Source organism: Hemicordylus capensis, chromosome 2, assembly GCF_027244095.1.
Source record: "Hemicordylus capensis ecotype Gifberg chromosome 2, rHemCap1.1.pri, whole genome shotgun sequence".
Classification (NCBI taxonomy): Eukaryota; Metazoa; Chordata; class Lepidosauria; order Squamata; family Cordylidae; genus Hemicordylus; species Hemicordylus capensis.
Genome location: NC_069658.1, coordinates 425745086 through 425766266, shown reverse-complemented (window position 1 = coordinate 425766266; position 21181 = coordinate 425745086). Strand labels below are relative to the sequence as shown.

The 21181-nt window shown below is 43.7% G+C and overlaps 1 protein-coding gene across 11 annotated transcripts; it reads left to right on the top strand.

The window, feature by feature from the left end:
• Positions 1–506: 506 nt before the first annotated feature.
• Positions 507–19738, top strand: CNPY2 (canopy FGF signaling regulator 2). 11 transcript variants are annotated; one of them, XM_053291033.1, is made up of 7 exons: positions 603–640; positions 1748–1823; positions 5338–5465; positions 8348–8463; positions 11619–11816; positions 14556–14652; positions 18481–19738. In XM_053291033.1, exons 3-7 carry the CDS (start codon positions 5366–5368, stop codon positions 18522–18524), a joined length of 555 nt encoding a protein of 184 aa, XP_053147008.1. In that variant the 5' UTR covers positions 603–640; positions 1748–1823; positions 5338–5365; the 3' UTR covers positions 18525–19738. The 11 variants fall into 11 exon arrangements, with proteins under 11 accessions (XP_053146998.1, XP_053147008.1, XP_053147005.1 ...); XM_053291030.1 differs by lacking the exon at positions 603–640 and adding an exon at positions 1065–1185; XM_053291028.1 differs by lacking the exon at positions 603–640 and adding an exon at positions 1076–1326.
• Positions 19739–21181: the final 1443 nt, after the last annotated feature.

Here is a 21181-nt window from a genome sequence, read left to right as displayed (position 1 = left end):
AGTGTCTGCTAAAATTAAATTGCATGACTCGAGGAACTGAAAAGTTTGAAGGCTTGATCTGCTCCTGAGAGCGAGGGTTTGGAAATACATGGTTGACTTTGGAAGCACATAAAAGTTCAGGAAAGGAATACTAGTGAGGGGTGTGGTCTAAGAAGTAGGCAATGCCTGATTGGTTTTTGCAGCATCCACAGCTGTCGTGGCGAATGATGGGGCTGCACCGAAAGAACTGGGAGATCAAGATATTTAAAAAAAACAAAAACCAAACACCCAACAACCTAAGCAAATAGTTTTTTAGCTTCAGACTGGATGTCATGCTTATTTTTCAAAGCCTTCTTTTCACACACATTGGAATAGTAACTTTTCAGCTTCGTTGCAGCGTCTTAGAGTTACAATCCCATTGTTTTACTACGTGACTTCGTGGTCACGTCACCGCTTCTCCTGGTGGGCAACAAAGACAGCTGTCCATAAGAAAGAATTGAGGAATTTAGAGCAACTGTGCTTGGACGACAGCGGGTCCCCCGTCCCAAGGCAGAAGCTAAGGTTCACGCTCTTCGTAACTCGCGTTCTCTGGTGTGGGGAGAAATATGTATTTAAAATATGATTCTAAAACGGGGAGGAATAAATCGCAATATTATCGGCTGTAAGTAAACTGCAATATATCCCTAGAATGCAGGCTGGTTGGGGAGAGGGATATTGTGCCCGTGTTGTAGGGGCTTATGAGAATGAGATTACAACCCTGCAGAGAAGTACATGTTACCTCTCTGTATTCCAAATTGCGGAGCGGGGGCAGGCGCTGAGGTTGATGGTGGTTTATGACAACCTTGTAGTGCAGGCCAGTGTCCCCATATAGAGCAGTTGGAGGAAGGTGAGGCAGAGTGACGTATGAACATTCCGCTCCAAATACTTGCATGTAAACTCGTGTTCTTACCAAATAATATCGGAACAGAGTCAACGCTAGTCATATTTTATCTCTATGGAGTTCAGGCTTGAGAGCGCGTGGAAGTAGCCACACCTCCCCGGAGATCTTGACCGTGCCGCCTACTAGCCGCCCCTCGGCTAGCCACGCCTCCTTTGCCGCCAGCGTGCCGCGCTGTTCGCCACGCGAGCCGAGGGGCCTTTAGGGTCCTTGCTCGCTATTAAGTTGTCCTATTAGTGCCTGAGTCCTGGAGGGGGTCAGTTTTCCGGGTAATTTCAAGGAAGATATTGCAAGAAAGAAAGTGGGGTGTGGGCTGAGTCTTATTCGTTTTTCTCTAGTTGAGCTGAGGCAGTGGAATGGGGATAGTCGGGCGATCAGGCACCCGTTAGCCACCCCTAGAAGAATTGAAGGTAGGAAGAGTGGAGAACTGTTCTAGCCGGTACTTAGTTGGGTTTCAAGCGGACTCTGGTCCCGCCTGGGGTAGTGGAGGTGAGAGCTAAGCCGTGGGAGTCTCACAAGTAGTGGGAGGAAAGTGCATGGGAAAGGGGGCAACTGTTTGCAGAAAAGAGTAGCGGTGGCAAGCAGCGACTATATGCTGGTGTATCGTACTGGCTCAGAGTGTGAGTGAAGAAATCCCTGATTCAGATTTCACCCCTGCAACGCACTATTCTGGGTGACCCTCGGCAAGTCCTTATTCCCTCATTCCTCCACCTGCAACATGCAGATACTAATAATTGCCCTATTTTACAGGGCTGTTGTGTGTGAAGTGTTTGGAACACTCAAAGCACTGTATAAATGCTGATGCTATTGTTATTGTTATTAAAATTATAGAGAGAGTACTAGAATATACAAGTAAGATTGATATATGCAGTCCTTTGGAATATAATCTGCTGGGAAAAGATTAGAGGTAAGGTTGCCTTCGGTCAGATAGTGGAATTCAAATGGAAAATGTCTTATTTTTTAAGAGCTCTTATAACGTATCTTAATTATATCCTTTCCCTAGATAATGATTTGTGAGATCCTGTTAATACGTTATTGTGAAAAAGTTAGATTAGAACTACTTTATTCACACAGTGGTTATCATCCTGACTAAATAACTTGATGGAAATCCTACTCTGGAGTTACTCTTTTTCCCAGATTTGTATCAAGTTCTTTTCACAGTCAACCCCAAAACAGTGGTTGGCATCCTAAATTACTCAAGAGTACTGTGTAATTTATTATTTATTGTTACATTTATATATACCGCCTTTCATTAAAAACAATCCCAAATCAGTTTACAAAAGTTTAAAAACATACAATAAAAATGACAATAAAAATATTAAGCTAAAAGTATAAAACCAATCTAATTTAAAATCTATAAAAAACAAACCAGGATGCCAGCCACTGTTTTGGGGTTGATTGTGAGGAGTTCTTTGCACAATGAACCCAAATCTGGGAAACTTTTCCTTTTGGTTATTCTGGTGGGGGGGCGGGGGGTGGGAATCACAGGTAACCGATTCAAAGTATGTAGTACTCTGGGCTCCTTGGAGGAAGATCGGGATATAAAATGTAGTAGTAATAATAATAATAATAATAATAATAAATTCTTCCATTCAAATGAACTTGCAGGGATAATTTCAAAATGTAATTCCCTGTGGATAAATGTCATGTCAAAACTGGCTCTTTTGTTAGAGAAAGGCTATAATCTTAAACACACTTCAAGGAAGTAAGTCTGACAGAACTCAGTGTGACTTATTCACGAGTAAAATATATGTATGATTGCACTATAAAATGCCCCACTTCTTGAATGTGTTAAAGAAAACTCGAGCCACAAGTGAAAATAACTTTTAAAGAAATCAAAATCCATTCAGTCTCAATAAGTGTGGGAGGTAGGTTTGAAGTTGGAGAAACTGGGTTGTCTTTACAAGACTCTTGCAGTGTGCTAGCACTCTTCTCTGCATAATCTTGTGTGTACTTCGAACATCCACCTTATGTACCAAAGGTTATATTTTTATGTGTGTCTAGTTTGTCATACACAGAGGTGCATGTACTGTGAAGTGGTGAATTGCAGTTATTTCCAGTAACGCATTTACACGTGTTATTGGAAATAACAAGAAAAGCACTTGGCATGGTCTCTTGCTGGTGTGGTATATCTAGATATGTTGCTGGAAACCCCTACAATGAACTACTGTAATTGGCTCCATGTACATTGGGGAGCATCATTCATACAAAACGCAGTATCTATGTATAATATACATCTGTGAATCCACTTCAGGCTTGCTGTATGCAAGGTTTCTTTGATGAAGTGGTACATTAAATAAGATGGCTTGATTTTTGCTTTTTCTTATCTTGTTTTCTTAGTTGCACTTCTGTTGTTGTTCATGTTAAATTTGTAATTTGTACCTGGCCACACGAATGGTATGGTTTCTTTACTTTTAAATCTTGGTAAAGCCGTTGTTGCTGCTGTTGGTGGTGGTGGTGGTTCAATTTCTATACCGCCCTTCCAGAAATGGTTCAGGGAGGTTTACACAGAGAAGTAACAAACAAATAAGATGGAACCTTGTCCCCAAAGGGGTCAAAATCTAAAAAGAAATGTGATAGATACCAGCAACAGTCACTGGAGGTACTGTGCTGGGGGTGGATAGGGCCAGTTCCCCTTGCTAACTTGGCAAAGAGGCACCTTTTACCGTGGTGATTCTCTTTATTTAGCAGGGGGAGAGTAACTGGCTCTCTTCATCCCCAGCACAGTACCTCCAGTGATTGTTGCTGGTGTCTATCTTACGTTTCTTTTTAGAATGTGAGCCCTTTGGGGACAGGGATCCATCTTATTTATTTATTATTTCTCTGTGTAAACCGCCCTGAGCCATTTTTGGAAGGGCAGTATAAAAATAGAATAAATAAATAGATATACTTAATTAGAGAGCCAGCATGGTATAGTGGTTAGAGTGCTGGACTAGGACTGGGGAGACCCGAATTCAAATCCCCATTCAGCCATGATACTAGCTGGGCAACTCTGGGCCAGTCACTTCTCTCAGCCTAGCCTACTTCACAGGGTTGTTGTGAAAGATAAACTGAAGTATGTAGTACGCCGCTCCGGGCTCCTTGGAGGAAGAGCGGGATATAAATGTAGTAGCAGTAGTAGTAGTAGTAACAATAAGTGGATGTGAGCATTAGCTTCCTGACCTGTTTTATCTGGCCAAAGAAAATGATATATATGCCTATGGGGAGCATTCTGAAATGCAGTGCTCCTTCTGCAGGCCCATGTAGTATTCTCCAAGAAGACCTCTACTACATGATTTTGCTGAATCTGTAGAACTGCTCTTAAGGTCTCACACAAGGCTAGTGTCAGCTGTTGGCATTGTTTGCCTCTGCCAAGGACCCAGGATTCCCAAAAGATCCACTCCTGATCCCTGAGGCCACCTTTGTACCCATTGCCTTTTGTGGTGAAGTTTGGGGTCCACCCAGTTAGGAAGGAGCCCATGGAAGGCAGTGTGCCAGGGGCCCCTGAAACTTGGAGCTGTCCCTAGACATTAGATTTAGCTTATGCCTAGTAGTACAATCCCATGTATATTTATTTGGAAGTAAACATGCATGCCCAATCAACTCCATTTTCCCTTAGGGTGTGTTTTCATAATTTGTACGATATGTCCCATACCTTTTGTGTGTGTTAGATATAATATCCCAGATTTTTTGCTGTCGAAGGGATTCCAAGCTAGCAAATATCTCAAACAGCCAAAGTGGTAAGGCATAGGCAAGCATCTGGAAACTAGCAACAAATGCTGTCTTTGGCCTGCTGCACAAAGAGTGCATTGTATTCTAAACCTGAGCTCGGGATAAATACTAGCTTTAGGAGTGTTGCTTAGCATAGTAAGTTGTACTATGGAGACCTGGCTGAGCATGGACATTGGTCTGCTTGTGTGTGGCTCATGGACACACTTCTGTTAGTGGGGGGGTGGGCAGGGTGGTAGTGGTGTGCACGGAACTGGCGCCTGCCGGTTCGAAGGTAGGGGAGGGATCTTTTTAAGGATGGGGGAGGGTGCTCTTACCCATCCCGCTGTATTTCCCCCGCTGGTGCTTCCTTTTAAAATGGTCTGGTGGGGCGGCAGTGTGCCTCCTTGCCTCCTTGGACCGGAAGTGATTGGAAGCTGCCGGCAACTTGCTGGCACCGGGGCTGCAAGAAGGTACGCTGCCACTCCGCCAGACAGTTTTAAAAGGCAGCACTGGTGGGGGAAATGCGGCAGGAGGGGTAAGAGCGCCCTCCCCCATCATCAAAGAGATCACCACCACCGGTCTTTTGAACTGGTTTGGAGACCCGTAAAGGGCCTCTGAACCAGTTCCGTGCACATCCCTGGTGCAGGGTTAGAAAGAGCTTCATAGTAACAGAAGCAATTTGGTTTGGCAATGAGAGTTGAATGGAAGCTAACTCTTGCCTTTCTGTCCAGCCTGTGGCACTTGCCCACACCCACAAAGATGAATGGCTGGGTTTCAAGCATGGTCTGCCTGTCCGTTATCCTCTGGCTGCTGTTGAATGGTGCCTTTGCCCGGAAGAGCCAAGATCTCCGTTGTGGAGGTAAAGAAAGCAAATGAGGTCATATTTTACCTGTCATAATGGGTGGTGGACTTGGTGAAAAGTATAAGTCAATTAGACAGTAAAAACTGGTTGGTTACACCAGTGGTTTTCAAACCTTCTGCCAAAGTTTCCATACTGACTTGTCTGCTAAGGTATATTCTAGGGCACACTTTGGATTTTTATTTTTATATTTTTATATACAGCCCCAAACATGTCTCTGGGAAGATTACAGAGGAAGTCTGGTAGCAGGAAGCAAACTGTTTTTAAGAGAAGTGTTTCCATGCTGCTTATCTTATTGGAGCCCCAATTCATTTCAAAGGAACTGTTGGGGTCCCCAAACCCAGTCTAAAAACCACTAGAGTATACCAGAGGCTTTTTCTGTACAGTGACAAGCCACTTCTTTTTATCTTGTGTCTCGTTCACCAAATTGTGACCTGAAGAAGAGAGATTGACAAAGACAAGTCTTTATACTAGGTATAGGTAGCTGATGGCCAGAGGAGGGGGGGTCAGTCTAGCCCCCAGGGCTTCTTATTCAGCTCCCTGCATTGGCTCTGAGCCCCAATACCTTGCCTTTATTCTGCACTCCACCTGCTTTTTGCAACAGAATTCTATTATATGCACTTCAGCTATGCACTGAGCAGCTGAGATGCATAAGGGAGTACAGTTTTCGAATGAATGACTAAGATACTTAATAAAGGGTAGACTCTGTACAAGCCTTTGTTGCTACTTCTTGGGAAGAAGTGGGTTAACACAGACTTTGACAGATCTTGTTTGGTTATAGAAATCGGCTGAAAAAATCTATGAGCCAGACTGCCCTCTGCTCCATGGGTGGGGGTTGACTTCCTGCCTTGCTTGCCCCTGCTTGTGTTTTCTTACTCCTCCTCCTGGTCACATCAGTCTGGCTTGGGCAGGTGATGGATGCATTCAAGGAGGAGGGAGCAAGCAAAGTGTGGGAGAGTTGCTCCTTCCTCCTCCTCCTCGTCATGTTGGTCCATCACCTTCGTGAGCCAGACAGAATGACCAAGAGGAGGAAGGAGCAACTCACCCCCACTTTGCTTGCTCAATCCTCCTCCTTGTTGTGCCTATCCTGCACCTGGCTTAGGTGCCCCACTTAAATTTCCAGGTGTCATGGCAAGTTAGCACCTGGGAGTTGAGCCCTGGGTTAACAAGCCCATTGCCTGCCATTAATAATAATAATAATAATAATAATAATTCGATTTCTATACCGCCCTTCCAAAAATGGCTCAAGGCGGTTTACACAGAGAAATAACAAACAAATAAGATGGAACCCTGTCCCCAAAGGGCTCACATTCTAAAAAGAAACATAAGACAAACACCAGCAACAGTCACTAGAGGTACTGTGCTGGGAGTGGATAGGGCCAGTTACTCTCCCCCTGCTAAATAAAGAGAATCACCACGGTAAAAGGTGCCTCTTTGCCCAGTTAGCAGGGGACTAATATGTTTGTGCAAGAGTGGGTCAGTAGGTGGAGCCAGTTTAAAATATGACCTTTGTTGAAAATTACAGAGTCTTGTGGCATTTTAAAGACTTACATATTTATTGTAGCACAAGCTTTTGTGGACTACAGTCCATTTCACCAGATGTATAACATTAAAATTAAAAAGTCAATGTTAAATATTAATTGATGACCAAGGTTTTGCACATATGCCTGGAGCAATGCATCTTCTTTCTCCCAGCAACTAAATTACTTAAAATTGTTTAGACATGCCTAGCTAACTATGGGATGGCTCAAATGTTGCTTGGCCCTTGTGGAGACTGCCAAAAAGCAGCTTTTACATGATATAACCTTTGCTGCTTACAAGTCAGCCCAAATGTGTGGTATTGCTCAGCTTCAGTGCTACATATCCCTAGTGAGGGCTGATCCTGGCATGGAGACATTCTATACACTTGGGCTGACAGGCACAGTAAACACCAATATAAATTTCCCCCAGCATGTGGCATATTGCCATGTAGGATCTTTTTTTTTTTGATAGGATAATATGTTTTTTAATGTAAATGAGAGGGGTAACAATTCAACCTGCCCTTATTTCTTCTCAGGACCCGCTTTTTCAGTAAAGCCCTTTTGGATCCACCTTAGCCTTATCTTAGCTTGTCCCTCCACAGCTCTTCTGTGCTGTCCTGCCTTGAGTTGCTACTCTTGACTCAAAACAGCACTGGTTGCTTTAGCTGCTGAAGTGGAGTTCTGCTTATTACAGCAGGTGGGGGCAGGGTGGGGAGAGGTGAGAGCTAGAGGATGGAAAGCAACTGATGCTGTTTCCAGATCAAGAACTGGCAAGCCCACACTTCTCCTACTAATTTTCAGCACGCCATTCCACCCCAGTTGGTCTAAGTGCAAATCATCTGGCCAGGTAAAACTGGATTATTGTTGCTAATTGCATTCATTAATCCATGGAAGACCTCTCAGCAATATGCGATTTCCCCCAGAATGCATTTGTGACTGCCACATTTTAGAGAATATTCCTGTCATCACTGATCAACATTTATAGTAAATCATACATGTTTCATATCCATATAACAGAAGGAGATGAACATTTGGCTGTAGAACATTTTTTGGCTGTGGAGTGGAAATGCTGCAGTGAGTAGCAGCTGAAACTAGGCTGAACTGGACTTGTCTAGGATAGAAGTGCAGTTTGTTCTGGATTTTTTGTTAAGAGCTTTAACTATGATCATAGTGAGTACCTGACAGTAATTTAGTCCATCCTGTGGTATGGAAAAATGTTGGAAAACATTTTGTTTTTGTGTACATTGAAGTTCTGTTTTGGATGTCACTTTTAATAATTGCCCTTGACTGACCATACCAGCTATGATGAATAATCTCATCAGTGTTGCTTTCTGAAGCTAGATTTCCTCTCTTTGCTTTTAGCATGTCGGGCCCTGGTGGATGAGCTACAATGGGAAATATCTCGGGTAGATCCTAAGAAGACCATCCAAATAGGTTCCTTCCGCATCAATCCAGATGGAAGCCAGTCTATTGTAGAGGTGATGTTTAATGCTTACTCTGGAGGATTGGTTGAATCTCTGGGGGCTTTTGCTACAATCTCTGGACCAGGATAAGAGAGAGATGGTTAACACACTGGTGTGAGAAGCCTTGAGCTGGGTTTTTAAACATTAAACATTTAATGAAAAGGAAGTCGGGACACTAGAATCTTTCTCATCCTGATTCTTCATCTTGCTCTATAAAATGACTTTATACTGACTGGATGCTATTAATGAAAAAGATGTTCCTGTTCCAAAGATAGGCATTAGCTGGTTTCAGACATAATGCAAAATCATGGTTTAAAGGTAAAGTTGTGCCTTCAAGTCAGTGCCGACTCCTGGCAACCACAGAGTCATGTGGTTTTCTTTGGTAGGTTTAGGGTAACCAAAATGAAGTACCTACACCATAGTTTGAGCTTCTAGATGTATAATAGGCAAACTGTGGTTTAGAGCTACTTGTCCGCTTCTGTTTCAGGACTCAGCTTCATGAGTTCACTCTTGTCTCTGTGGTGGAGCACTGGTCCAAACTAACTTAATGCCCTGTGAATTCAGACATAACAGAAAATCACAGTTAGCACAGACTGTGTTTTGCAAATCAGTTTCAAGCTATAGGCTGGTTCAGATGTCATGTGGGACCTTGGTTAAAACTGGGCTCTGCATGGCATCTCTAAGCTTCAGGAGCATGCAGTACTCCCTCCCATACCCATGTGAGCATCCACTTTCTATCTAGGTCAAAATAAACCAAGAATGGTCATGACATTGAAACTCACTGATCTGTTTGTTCTAGCCTACTTACCTCAGATAAGCCGAGGTCTGTAACTTACTTCAATCCTTGGGTACATATCTTGGTTTATTTGAAGTAGGTAGGCTAGGATAAACAAAGATTGGTGGTTCATGATGTCCAAACTTGTCTTGGTTTATTTTGACCTAGATGGGAAGTGTACACTTGCATGGGATTGGAATGGGGAATGTGCGCTCCCAAGGCTCAGAGGTGTTGCATGGAGCCCAGCTTTAATCAAGGTTCCATGTGACATCCGAATCAGCCTGTATGCTGATTTGCTGGCTCCAAACCAACTTGGTCAGGCTTGGGTTCAGACAGAGTCCAAAATTATGATTTATTTAGTTAAATTATGGTACTACTTTACTACTTTCTTTCTACCACCCCTTAAAATAAAAACAAGACAACTTTCAATAACCGAAACCATAAAACACCATAAAAATAGATTGAAATTAAAATGTGACTGTTGAATTAAAATCCAGAAGCATAGTGTGTACTGAAGACATTAGAGCAGTTCACCTGGCAACCAACCCCTGGCCTCAAAAGGCTGCTCACACTAGTAGGCTGTGCATGCCACCTCAAAACTAACAAAGTGCACTGACACACCTTTTCAAGCAACTCATTCCAGAGCCATATTTGCTCCCTCCAGCTGTTTTTATTTAAAAAAATGTTTTATGTTGAAAACTTTTAGTACAAACAAGCAAATTTGTTAAGTGTCTATATACCAAAAGCCATACAGGTCGGGAATCCTTTATCCGGACTCCTGAAATCCAGAAAGCTCCCAAATCCGGACACCACGCCGAGAGAGTGAGAGAGAAAATGCTTGTAGCTTCAACCTCTCACACACAAAAAAACCCCTCAGCAGCACCCAACCCTCAGCCCCCAAACCAATCCCGGCCCCAACTCAGCAGCTAACAGAGTATATACAGTACTGTATAACAAAGCAGCAAAAAGCCTGCAACTCACAGAGAGAACATTACAGCGGCTCTGTAATCAGGGATTGGGTGGGATGCGCAGTTTGCAGGAGCGCTTACGGCCCCTAAACTCACTGTTGTTGCTTCCTCAGCTCGTTAGCTCCCCTTTTAGTTCTTCCCCTCAGGCTTTGCTATGTGCCTTTTGTTTACTGCCTCTCAAGCACTGCCACTCACATGCTTCTCAAGCTGGTCTGAGAGAGGGGAAGGCGGTAAGGAGTGTGATCCCATTGAAAAGCATGTGAGAGGGGAAGGAGGGAAGGCAGGAAGGAGCTTGGCAGGAAGGCGTGAAGGAACTTCATTTTCATCTGAGTTTCATGTCCACCTAAAATGCCATGTTTGAGTAAATTAAATGCTTATTTGATTATATACTTTAAATAAAACCTTAAAAAAATGAAACCAGAAACCTTTCATGCCCAAGATATCTCATTTATGAAAATATTCCAAAATCCAGAAAAATCCGGAACACCTCTGGTCCCAAGCAGTCCGGATAAAGGATTCTCGATCTGTACAAGCCAAACAAACATTTAAAATTATGCCACAGCTGTCCTCCAGCTGTTCTTCATAGACTTGAATGAGGAAATTCTTAACAGGATCCACTGATCTTAAATGGTGAGGGGTTCTGTATCAGGAGAGGTGTACTCTAATATATACAGATCTCAGGCTGAGAAGGCACTTTCTTCTACTGACTGCCTTTTAGTTATTGTTGGTTTATTACTGAGCTGTTTATTATTGGATTTTATTTCTTTATTACACTTATGCTTCTCTTCCTATGAGGAGTCTAGAGCATTGTACATGGTGGTTTATCCTCATAACAACCCTGTGAGATAGGCTAGGCTGAGAGATAAGTGCTTGGCCTGGAGTCACCCAGTGAGTTTCATGGCTGAGGGGGGATTTGAACTCAGGTCTCCCCAGGCCTAATCCAGCACTCTAACCACTATACCACATTGACTTTCTGTTTTATTTCCACACTTGAGTTTTTACAAAGAAAAGCAGGATAAAAATTTGTAAAATAAATCATAGATAACAACATGGACTCCTGGTGTATTGTGTTTGACTCTGAGAAAGGATGATAGAAGTTTCAACAGGCATTTTGCTGGATTCTGAAGATCTGCAGTGAAGCAGAGCTCTCATAGAATGCTGGGGTGTCTGTTCCCATTTTGTTGTGAAAACTTAAGGAATTCTTTAGTAATCTCTGTCTTGTAAAGTGGTAAAATGACTGACCATTCTTCTGTGGAAAATGGTGAGAATTGTTTATTGCTTACATGTTATATTATTTGCCTCCAGCAGATGCTGTTAGAATAACAATGGGGTTACAATTATTCTTGTTGCTTGGCAAAACTTATTCATGTCAAAAGTGTGCAAGCCTATTGCAATCTGCCTAGCAAGCTTTCTTAATTCTCCCATAGGTGCCCTATGCTAGGTCTGAAGCTCACCTGACAGAATTGTTGGAGCGCATTTGCGAGAATATGAAAGAATATGGCGAGAAGGTAGACTCCTCCAGCCATCGGAAAAACTACGTGAGGGTGATCTCTCATGATGGGACCAAGATGGACCTTTCGGAGACCAAATTTGACAGTGATGTGTCATCAAGCCTGAAGTTTGCAGTGAGTAATGCTGAGAGTGAAGCTGGGTGAGGGACTACTTTGCAATAAGTCTACTGGAGAAAAGGAGACCTCACTGTTGAATCCTCCTGACGGCACTCTGTAGCCTCCCTTCCCTCTGGATTCAAGGGTTTACTGCATGTGGTGGGTTAGGGTGACAAGTAGGAGTGTGCACGGAACTGGCTGGTCCGGTTTGAGTCTGAACTGGACAGGGCCAGTACAGTCCGGCACCTCCTCAACGCCCCCTGGTTAGGTCTGGTCCAGGGAGGGCGGGGTTCATGAGCTTTAATTTTTTCATTTTTTAAAAAATTACCTCCTCCAGGGGGAGGTTCTCCAAGGTGGTGGCAGGGGGTCTGCAGAGGTTCCCCCACCCCCTGCTGGCCTCCAATCCATCCAAAACTGGCCCTTTTGGCCTTAGGCCTTTGTCCACCCAGCACAGCGGCCATTTTGGAGGCTGCCACGCTTGTGCAATGGGCCTCTGGGTGGGCCGGTTGTGCACACAGGCCAGTTGGATGGGAGGCCAGCGGGGGAAGGGGAGCCTCTGCGGACCCCGCCCCCCGCCTCGGATAACACCTGCCTGGAGGGGGTGTGGGTGTGTGTGTGTACATATATATGTGTGTGTGTGTGTGTGTGTGTGTGTGTGTATATATATATATATATATATATATATATATATATATACACACACACACACACACCTCACAAATCCCCCCCCCCGCCTGAACAGGCCGGGGTGGGGGGGTTTGGTCCAGAGTTGAACCAAACAAAGTTGTTTAGTTTGATCCCTAAACACTGAACCGAATTCATTGAACGTTGAACATGTTTGCAAATCCCTAGTGACAAGCAGCTGATGTGGTTGGAGTATAACTACAGCCACACTTTTGGACCATCTCCTTGGTGTGCAAGATGCATCTTGCACACGAAGTGGGTAGCTAGTACGTGCAACAGAGATTGCGCATTACAACCACAAGACAAAAGAACAGGCACAGTAAGCAGGATACAAGAAGACCATGAGGCAGTGCTAGTTGTCATGACAGGTTATGTGTGGTTTACATACAAGGACATCCATATTTATTCATTCATTCATTCATTGTTACATTTATATACTGCCTTTCATTAAAACAATCCCAAGGCGGTTTACAGCAAAATTTAAAAACAAGATTGTAAAAAAGAGACAATTAAAATATTAAATGAAAAATATTGAACAAATCTGAATGAAAATTTAAAACAAAAAGTGTAAAGCAATACAGAGTACAAAGAGCAGCAGCAGAGAATCAGATAAATGCCTGGGCAAAAAGCCAAGATTTTACACTCTTTCTAAAAGCTGTGATGGAGACTGAGGAGCGAATAGCCACCGGGAGAGCATTCCAGAGTTTGGGGGCAGCAACAGAGAAGGCCCTGTCCTGCGTGCACGACAACCGAGCCTCCCTCATTGTCGGCACGCGGGGCAGCGCCCCCTCAGATAACCTCATCAAGCGGGCAGCAACCCTTGGGAGCAGGTGGTCCCTCAGGTATCCTGGGCCCAAACAGTTAAGGGCTTTAAAGGTCAAAACCAACAACTTGAATTGGACCCGGAAACAAACTGGTAGCCAGTGCAACTCTTTCAAAATGGGTGTGATGTGCTCCCTCCAGGCAGCTCCTGATAAAATCCTAGCTGCCGCATTTTGCACTAGCTTCAGTTTCCGGATATTCTTCAAGGGCAGCCCCACGTAGAGCGTGTTACAGTAATCCAGTAAGGCATGGGTAACTCTGGCTATTGTCAAGCTTTCAATAGGAATGCATCTCTGAAATGGCTTTAGTAATTATAATGCCCATTGCAATCTTTGTTCTCACAACCAAACTTTGTGGGGTTTTCACTAGCACACCTGCATTATTGCCCTGCTTAATGAAGGAAACTGACAGTGGCCTTGGAGACATATAGGTATGACTTCCACATACAATGAGTGTTGAATGGGGTTTCACTGACAGCAGTAGACAGTCTGTAGAGAGGCTGTAATAACATGTAGGCTGATCAAGCAGGCCTGCACTCCTACACAGACTGGCGCCCTATAAGCTGTGATTATTATGTCGTGTTACAGTATGTATGTATGTATGTATTTATTTATTTTAACCTATTTGTATACTACCCAAAACTTGTGTCTCTGGCCGGTTTATAATAAATCAATATGAATTACTACAGGGGGGGGGGGGAGTTAAAATGTTACAATAATTTAAAAATGTAAAACAATGTTAAAAACTATTGAAACAGTTTTTAATTAAAAGCCTGGGTGAACAGATGCATCTTTAAGGACTTTTTAAAAGTTGTCAGATGGGGAGGCTCTTATTTCAGCAGGGAGTGCATTCCAAAGCCTTGAGACAGCATTGGAGAAGGCCTGTCCCTGAGCTCATCCCTGAACCCTAAAATGAATACATAAATCATCTTATTTATGTGTTCTTTATTTTTCTATGTAAACCGCTTTGGAAATGTTGTTGAAAAGCAGTATATAAGTAGTAATAGTAGTGGTAGCCACCAGATGAACCATTGGCAATTGCCAACAATCTCTCCTGATGGTCTCCATGGCTGGTGGGGTTTATGGCGAAGACGTTCTCTCAAAAATAGTATGACAGTAGGCTTATTCTTGCCTTGGCATTAGCAGGGCTTATGGGTGGCCTGGCTTAGAATGCTGATGGGATGGGAACCAGAGGCCCAGGGGCAGCGGGGAAACAACCTACATGGCTGATTTCTTTGGTTCCCCTGTGCAGTGTGAGAGTATAGCTGAAGAATATGAAGATGAGCTCATAGAATTCTTCTCCCATGAGGCAGAAAATGTCAAGGACCGACTATGCAGCAAACGAACAGGTAAGCATGGGTAGAGGCAGAAATGGCAGATTCTGTTTGGTAATAGGATCCAAAAGTGAACCCAACAATAGCTTTTTTCTTTTTGGGACAATCTGTGTGGTTGGTAGGGTAGGAAGTTGAGCTGCTTTGTTTAGGTGATTAACTGGTTAATCAACTGGGCCTCCTTTGAAACATCAAAAAAGTGTTTCAAATCAATTGGGCAGCAGATGTAATAAAAACTAACAGTTTTTTTAAAAAAATAAGTACTGTACTTACAAAAAACTGAGGGTGGCAAGCACCATTTTGGACAAGGGATTTTCTATCTCGCACAGGAAGAATTAATTAATCACAAGCTTTACTCAGTCTGCATGTGAATAAAAACAACTCTGAAAATAGAGCATTCTTTGGGTTTAGATTTTGCATTCAGATGTCATACCATCTTACAAGAGACGGATCTACTGAGATTTGTTTGATTGAGTGGCAGCTGTAGAGAGAACTTCTTTGTTGTGCAGAGTTCTTTTTCAAATGAAATGAATTAATCAATCAGGCTAAACAATGCCCTGTTAGCCAGCAGTAATTGTAGGTTATCAGCCAAAACTTCATGCCCTATAGTTTTGTTACTATGGCTTTGTTGGGATCACACCAGACTGTAATTAGTACGGACCATGGTTTGCAAACCTACTTCAGACTGTGATTTCTTATGCTGGTTGATTACAAATTCTGACCTCACACTAAATCGTAGTTAAACATCCATGGGTTTGGTGTTATGTCTGAATTGAGTCTGTAACCTGTCCTGCTGTGGTTAAATATAACAGTGCTTCTGCAGAATTGTTCCTTTATTCCAGTGTTCTTCAGTACCAGACCCAGGGGCCATTGTTGCCTCTCTGACTAATTGTTCATTAGTGAAGCTTTAGCCAAATACCCCATACCCCTGGCACTGTGCGAAGGCCACTGTTCCCACTGCACAGTGCTGTGCAGTGGAACTCTTTTAAGGGAAACAGAGCCCTGGCACTATCTCGCAAGGCGCACACTAGAGCTCTGTGGGGAAAGCACTGGAAAAGGCTATATATACATGTCCAAGATAGCTCCGGGGCTCGATAGGGCTCCTTTTCTCTTAAAGGGGCCCTCCCAGCTTTAGGAAAAGTGCAGCACTGCTCAGGTGAGCACAATGAGCAATGACTCTCACATTGAAAGTTTTTGTCAGTGGCCCCCACTTGAAAAATAGTTTTAGTTTTAATTGCAATAAGATTACAGCTGTGCATGTAACACAATCAAGGATAGCAATAATGTATGTGAGTATCTCTGAAGGGCGGCGGAAATCCTTTAAACAACTCTTACACAAGAAGATACAACTTGCCTAGGAAAAAAGAAAGGGAAATGTGTGTGTGTGTGGGGGGGACACTTTCTAAGGATATGTATCTTTTGTTTTCAAAGCATAAACAATTCATTACAATTCAACCAAATGGCTGAAAATACCTTTCCTATACCTTTCCATTGGGGGTGGCGGAAAACCAGTTCAGATGCTGACAAGGAACACATCAGTTATCCAAAGTTGCAGTTCAGGAGTAAATTTGTCCTTTCAGTGCTGTATTATAATCCTTTTGGTGACACCTCCCACCCCACCCCAAGTGTGAAGAATCTGCAATTCTTGATGTAATGCTAGACTGCATATGCTGGGGATGTACCCCAACAAAACATGAACGTCTTTGACAAGCAAAGATAGCTGCAATGTCATGTTAGTGATCTTATGGATTTCAAGCCAAAATGGCGCCATAACCAGACAGGAACAAATCACATACGCAAGTGTACCCTCTTATAGATTATACCTCCAACATCTAGAAGTCTGCAGCCATCCCTTGTTAAACATTATCTGAGGTGTCCAATAAACACAGAATAAACGTGTCTGCTGTATTAGCCACATTTTGAGATCCAAAGATGCATGTTTCACTGCCCTCAAAGCAACCTGCCATTGATTTAAATGTAGTGCAATTATTTTGAAAAATAGTGAAGGTCATTGTATTCTGTCACAGAAATAGCTTCTGTCATAGAGGCAGCTTCCTTTTGGAGCTGGGAAAAGCAGTATAATATCTGCTTAATGACTGCATAGTGTTCTGGAGACCCAAGTTATTTTCATATGGAGGAAGAGGAATGTTCCGAGTTATCTTCTGTCTTGTATAGATTTTAACCACCTGCAGGTTCTCTCCCCTCGCCCTTTTAATTTCTCTGTCTAGGATGAATTTTTAGAGTCATAGAACCAAAAAAAGTATTCCCTCTGTGGATTTTCATTGGTTCTCAGATGAGTGACAAGCTGTCAGTCACAAGAGTGCTGTTTAGGAAACTGGTTCTTCCTGTAGTACCGAGCTATTTTTGGCCAACAAACCTGACTGTGCTTGTTCTTATCTGACCTTTGCCCTCTACTGTTTGAGGGCTGGAGGCATGCCATAGTGGTGCAGCCAAAGTGCAGCACCTATTTCTGACTAGTTCAGCCTCAGATCATTGTGCAGTGATTCCCAAGGGCAGTTATTTCTGTTCATAACAGTCCATTTTGTAGTATCCAGCCAAGGAATTCACACCTACCTACCTACCTACCTCTGTTTTCAGGCTAAAATCTGACTTGAACAAGGTTGCCTAGACAAAGTAGACTTTAAATAACTGTTTAATAGTATAACAGATCAGCAAGATGAGGTTGTCAACTGCTGTAGGCTTATAGGAGTGCCCTTGATAATTGGCTGGCAGCCTAATCAATTGCATTTTCACCTGATCTGTCTGTATAGTTAGTTTGCCAGAAACCTTGGGAGTTCATGGCTAGTCTCATGATGTGCATGGTGATTGGAAAGATAAGTTAACCTTATTTGATCCTGTGACCCAGAAGCAATCACTGAGTCATCATTGGCCTAGTCTTCTACATGAAAGAGAGAATGGAGAATTAAGCAGTTCTTGTTTGGAGTCAAATGTCTCTTGAGCTAGACCTGGTTTGAGAAAAAGAGCCAGGCTGACACAGTTAACTGAGGGACAATTCACCACATCTCTCAGTGGATAAAACAGGCTTTGTGGCTCACCAAGCTAAATTCAGCCCTCCAGTGTCATGTCTAGCTGTCCATTAGGCACTCAAAACTCTGTGTGTGTGAGGGGGGAGAGAGAGAGCGCGCACTTGAGCGAGTTTGACTGCCTGTCTGGGACTTCAGAAAGGGGGTGTGAGTGAAAGAGAGAGAAATACCTGGCAGGCCACAACATGGCTGGCAGCATTTAATTTTGTTGTCTCAAGTAGTACAGGCCTGGAGTTAGGGGGGAAATGGTTAATTGGGATGGAGAGGCTAGAACTTATTGCTAATCCGCCAGCAATTTTAATAGAATTAATTGTGCAGATTGGATAAACTTTGGATGATATGTATAGGTATAGCTTTATAGGTATAGCTTTATCCCAGAGTATTTGGAATTGTGTATAAAGTGGAATTTATTTTTTTAGGAGAACAGGGAAGCAGGAAAGGGGAAGGAAGCAGTTAAATTGTAAAGGGTAGGGTCTTTTGCTCTCCACCCAGTTTCTTTTAAGTGTTTCCCTGTGATGCCCTCTTTTGGTAGAAGGCCTGCTATCAGTTTGCCCACATATCTTCAAGCACCATGAAAGCAAAGTCTAGTTTTATTAGATGGATTATTCTCCTTTAGTGAATATGTCAAACTCAGAACTATTGGGTTGTATGAGGTGGAATTGGGGAAGCCATATTACAGCCATTACCCCTTCCATTGGGCACTGCTGTCATAGAATGTTGGGTAAGCTTGGATCAGTCTTGTTGTCTGTCTGGAAGTTCCAGTTCTTATAACAACGTGAGTTGCATTGTGCTTCCCTTGCAGATCTGTGTGACCACGCCTTGCATCTCCCACACGAAGAACTATGAAATACAAAGACCTGACTGGCCTGGTGGATGCTTTGCCAGTCCCTGTAGAACACCACCTCCCTTTTTCCAACTCCTCTAATTATTGCCCCAGCCAGCTTTTTTCAGTTTTTTGGAAAGAACACTGGACAATCTGGAAGCCTAAGACTGTAGGAACTAAAATGCCAGCAAATACTTCTGGAAGAAAAATGCAAGCAAAGCTTATTTATAGAATTTTTCTAAGCAGATAAAAGATGCGGTCTCCCTCACCTGACTTTTGTCGTCGTCTGTTGTTAAACTTGTATTACTAGGCCTTTCCTTTATTATTTTTAAAGGGAACAAGAGACTTCAGTTTTAGGATCCAAGTCACTTCCCCCCCCCCAACTGTGTAGCTAAATGCTTCTGCGTTCTGTTGTTTTTGTTATGCTTTGTGCCTATCTTCAGGTGGGTTGATCTGTAGGTTGGAGTCAAGGGCCCAACACCACAACTCCTGGATTCTGCTGCAGCTTTAAGAGGCCAGCAGAGCTTGAACCATGTAGTCTTGGGAGTTCCATTGTGGCTCTCTAGCTTCAACTGATGGTGAGATTGGGACGAGTAATGTGATGTGTCTATGTCCCTGTAACCCATCTTTGTGCAGACTCCTTCCTTCTTCCTCTGACACCCTCATTATCCATCCAAAGAGCGGGGAGTCCTAAGAGAGTTCAGTTCTCAGCATATACATTAGGCTGATTTATATGTTATCCTAGCCATGTGGAGGCCAACAAAAACAGTGACTGTGCAGCGACTGCTCCACACCATGGATGCATTGTGTAGATGGGGTTGCAACTTTGATCACTTGTGTTGTGTCTACACACTGCAGACAGTGGTTTGTGAGCAGCGTCATTGAAACTCTATGCAAAGTAACAAGGCTCTCAGGCAAGTCAATCTGTGAATTATGCCTGTGGAGCAGTCACCACATAGAAGCTATTTCACCAAAGCTTCTGTATGAATGTATATAAACTGGCCCTTGGTGAAATCTAATTTCTGTCATGTATAATCCACGAGGGTGGTGCTAGGGGGGAGACATGTAAAGCACAGAGGTTTCAGGTATTTTGGGAACAGGAACTGTTGTATTTTTCCTCCCAAAGGGCTTTTTAAAAATGTTGAATAATCTGTTTCTCTCAACACTTGTTTAAGAGTCTGGATCACAGATCTGCCAGTGATGGCAAAAAAATAAATCATGTGACTGAGATTATCAACGTGCTGTCTTTGTAGTTTTGTTTCCTTTACTTGTGTAGTGGCATGGGTCTACTGATGTAATGCTGTATGTAAGGGCACATATACATGGGACCACTCTTTCTAAATGAAGGAGACAATTAACCTCGACTAGCTATAATCCATCTCTTAACAGTTTGCTCTCTTCCCCCCCCCTCCCCACCCGCCATCAGGCCTAGGAAAAAGAAAGTTGCTAGATTCTGGACTGCACTGAGTGCTTTAAAGACCATGGGAAATGGATCTTGGGTGTAAAGTAAAGTGTGCCATCGAGTCGATATCAACTCCTAGTGACCACAGAGCCCTGTGGTTGTCTTTGGTAGAATACAAGAGGAGTTTATCATTGCCATCTCCCACACAGTATGAGATGATGCTTTTCAGCATCTTCCTATATCGCTGCTGTCTGATATAGGTACCACTGGGGATTTGAACCAGCAACCTCTGGCTTGCTAGTCAAGTCATTTCCCTGCTGCGCCATTAGGTGGCTGCTATTTTGAGTGTATGAGCCACCTAATGGCACAGCAGGGAAATGACTAGCAAGCCAGAGAGGTTGCTGGTTTGAATCCCACTGGTATGTTTCCCAGACTATGGGAGACACCTACCGTGTTTCCCCGAAAATAAGACACTGTCTTATATTTATTTTTCCTCAAGGAGACACACTATGGCTTATTTTCAGGGGATGTCTTATTTTTTTATTAAATGTGGTACAACAATCTACATTTATTCAATTATAGTTAAGTCATCTTCTTCTGGAACATCGTCATAACTCTCCAAACCCGGAAGTCCATCCTGAATTTCTTTCAACTCCATTTCCTTTAGAACCATTGGCCCCAATCTTTCATGTCGAGCAATAGCAGTGAGACTGGTGTTTGTGTGGGGTGAGAGAGACCCACAGACTGTTGCTGGTCAGTGTTGGGGAGCAACAGCTTTACTGTTGTGTGTGTGGGGTGAGAGAGACCCATAGACAGGGGCGTAATGATACCGGTAGGGGTGGCAGGCTGCAAGCTGAGGCATACGGTTGAGGGAAGTACGGTAAAAATCTCCTCAGAAAATCTCCTCCTCAAAAATCTCCTCTCCTCCTGGCGGTGGCGGGCGGCGGCGAGAGTAAGCGCGGCGGTGGCGGGAGGCGGTGAGAGTACACCGGGAAGCAACACCGGGCCAGACGGCAGGCCTCGGCGTCGCTCTGCGCACTCCCGCCTGCCACCGCCGTGCTTACCGTACCGGTACTCTCGCCACCTCCCGCGGGCGGTGGCGGGCAGGAGTGCGCAGAGTGACGCCGAGGCCTGCTGTCTGGCCCGGCGTCGCTTCCCGGCGTACTCTCACCGCCTCCCGCCACCGCCGCGCTTACTCTTGCCGCCGCCCGCCGCCGCCAGGAGGAGAGGAGATTTTTGAGGAGGAGATTTTCTGAGATTTTTACCGTACTTCCCTCT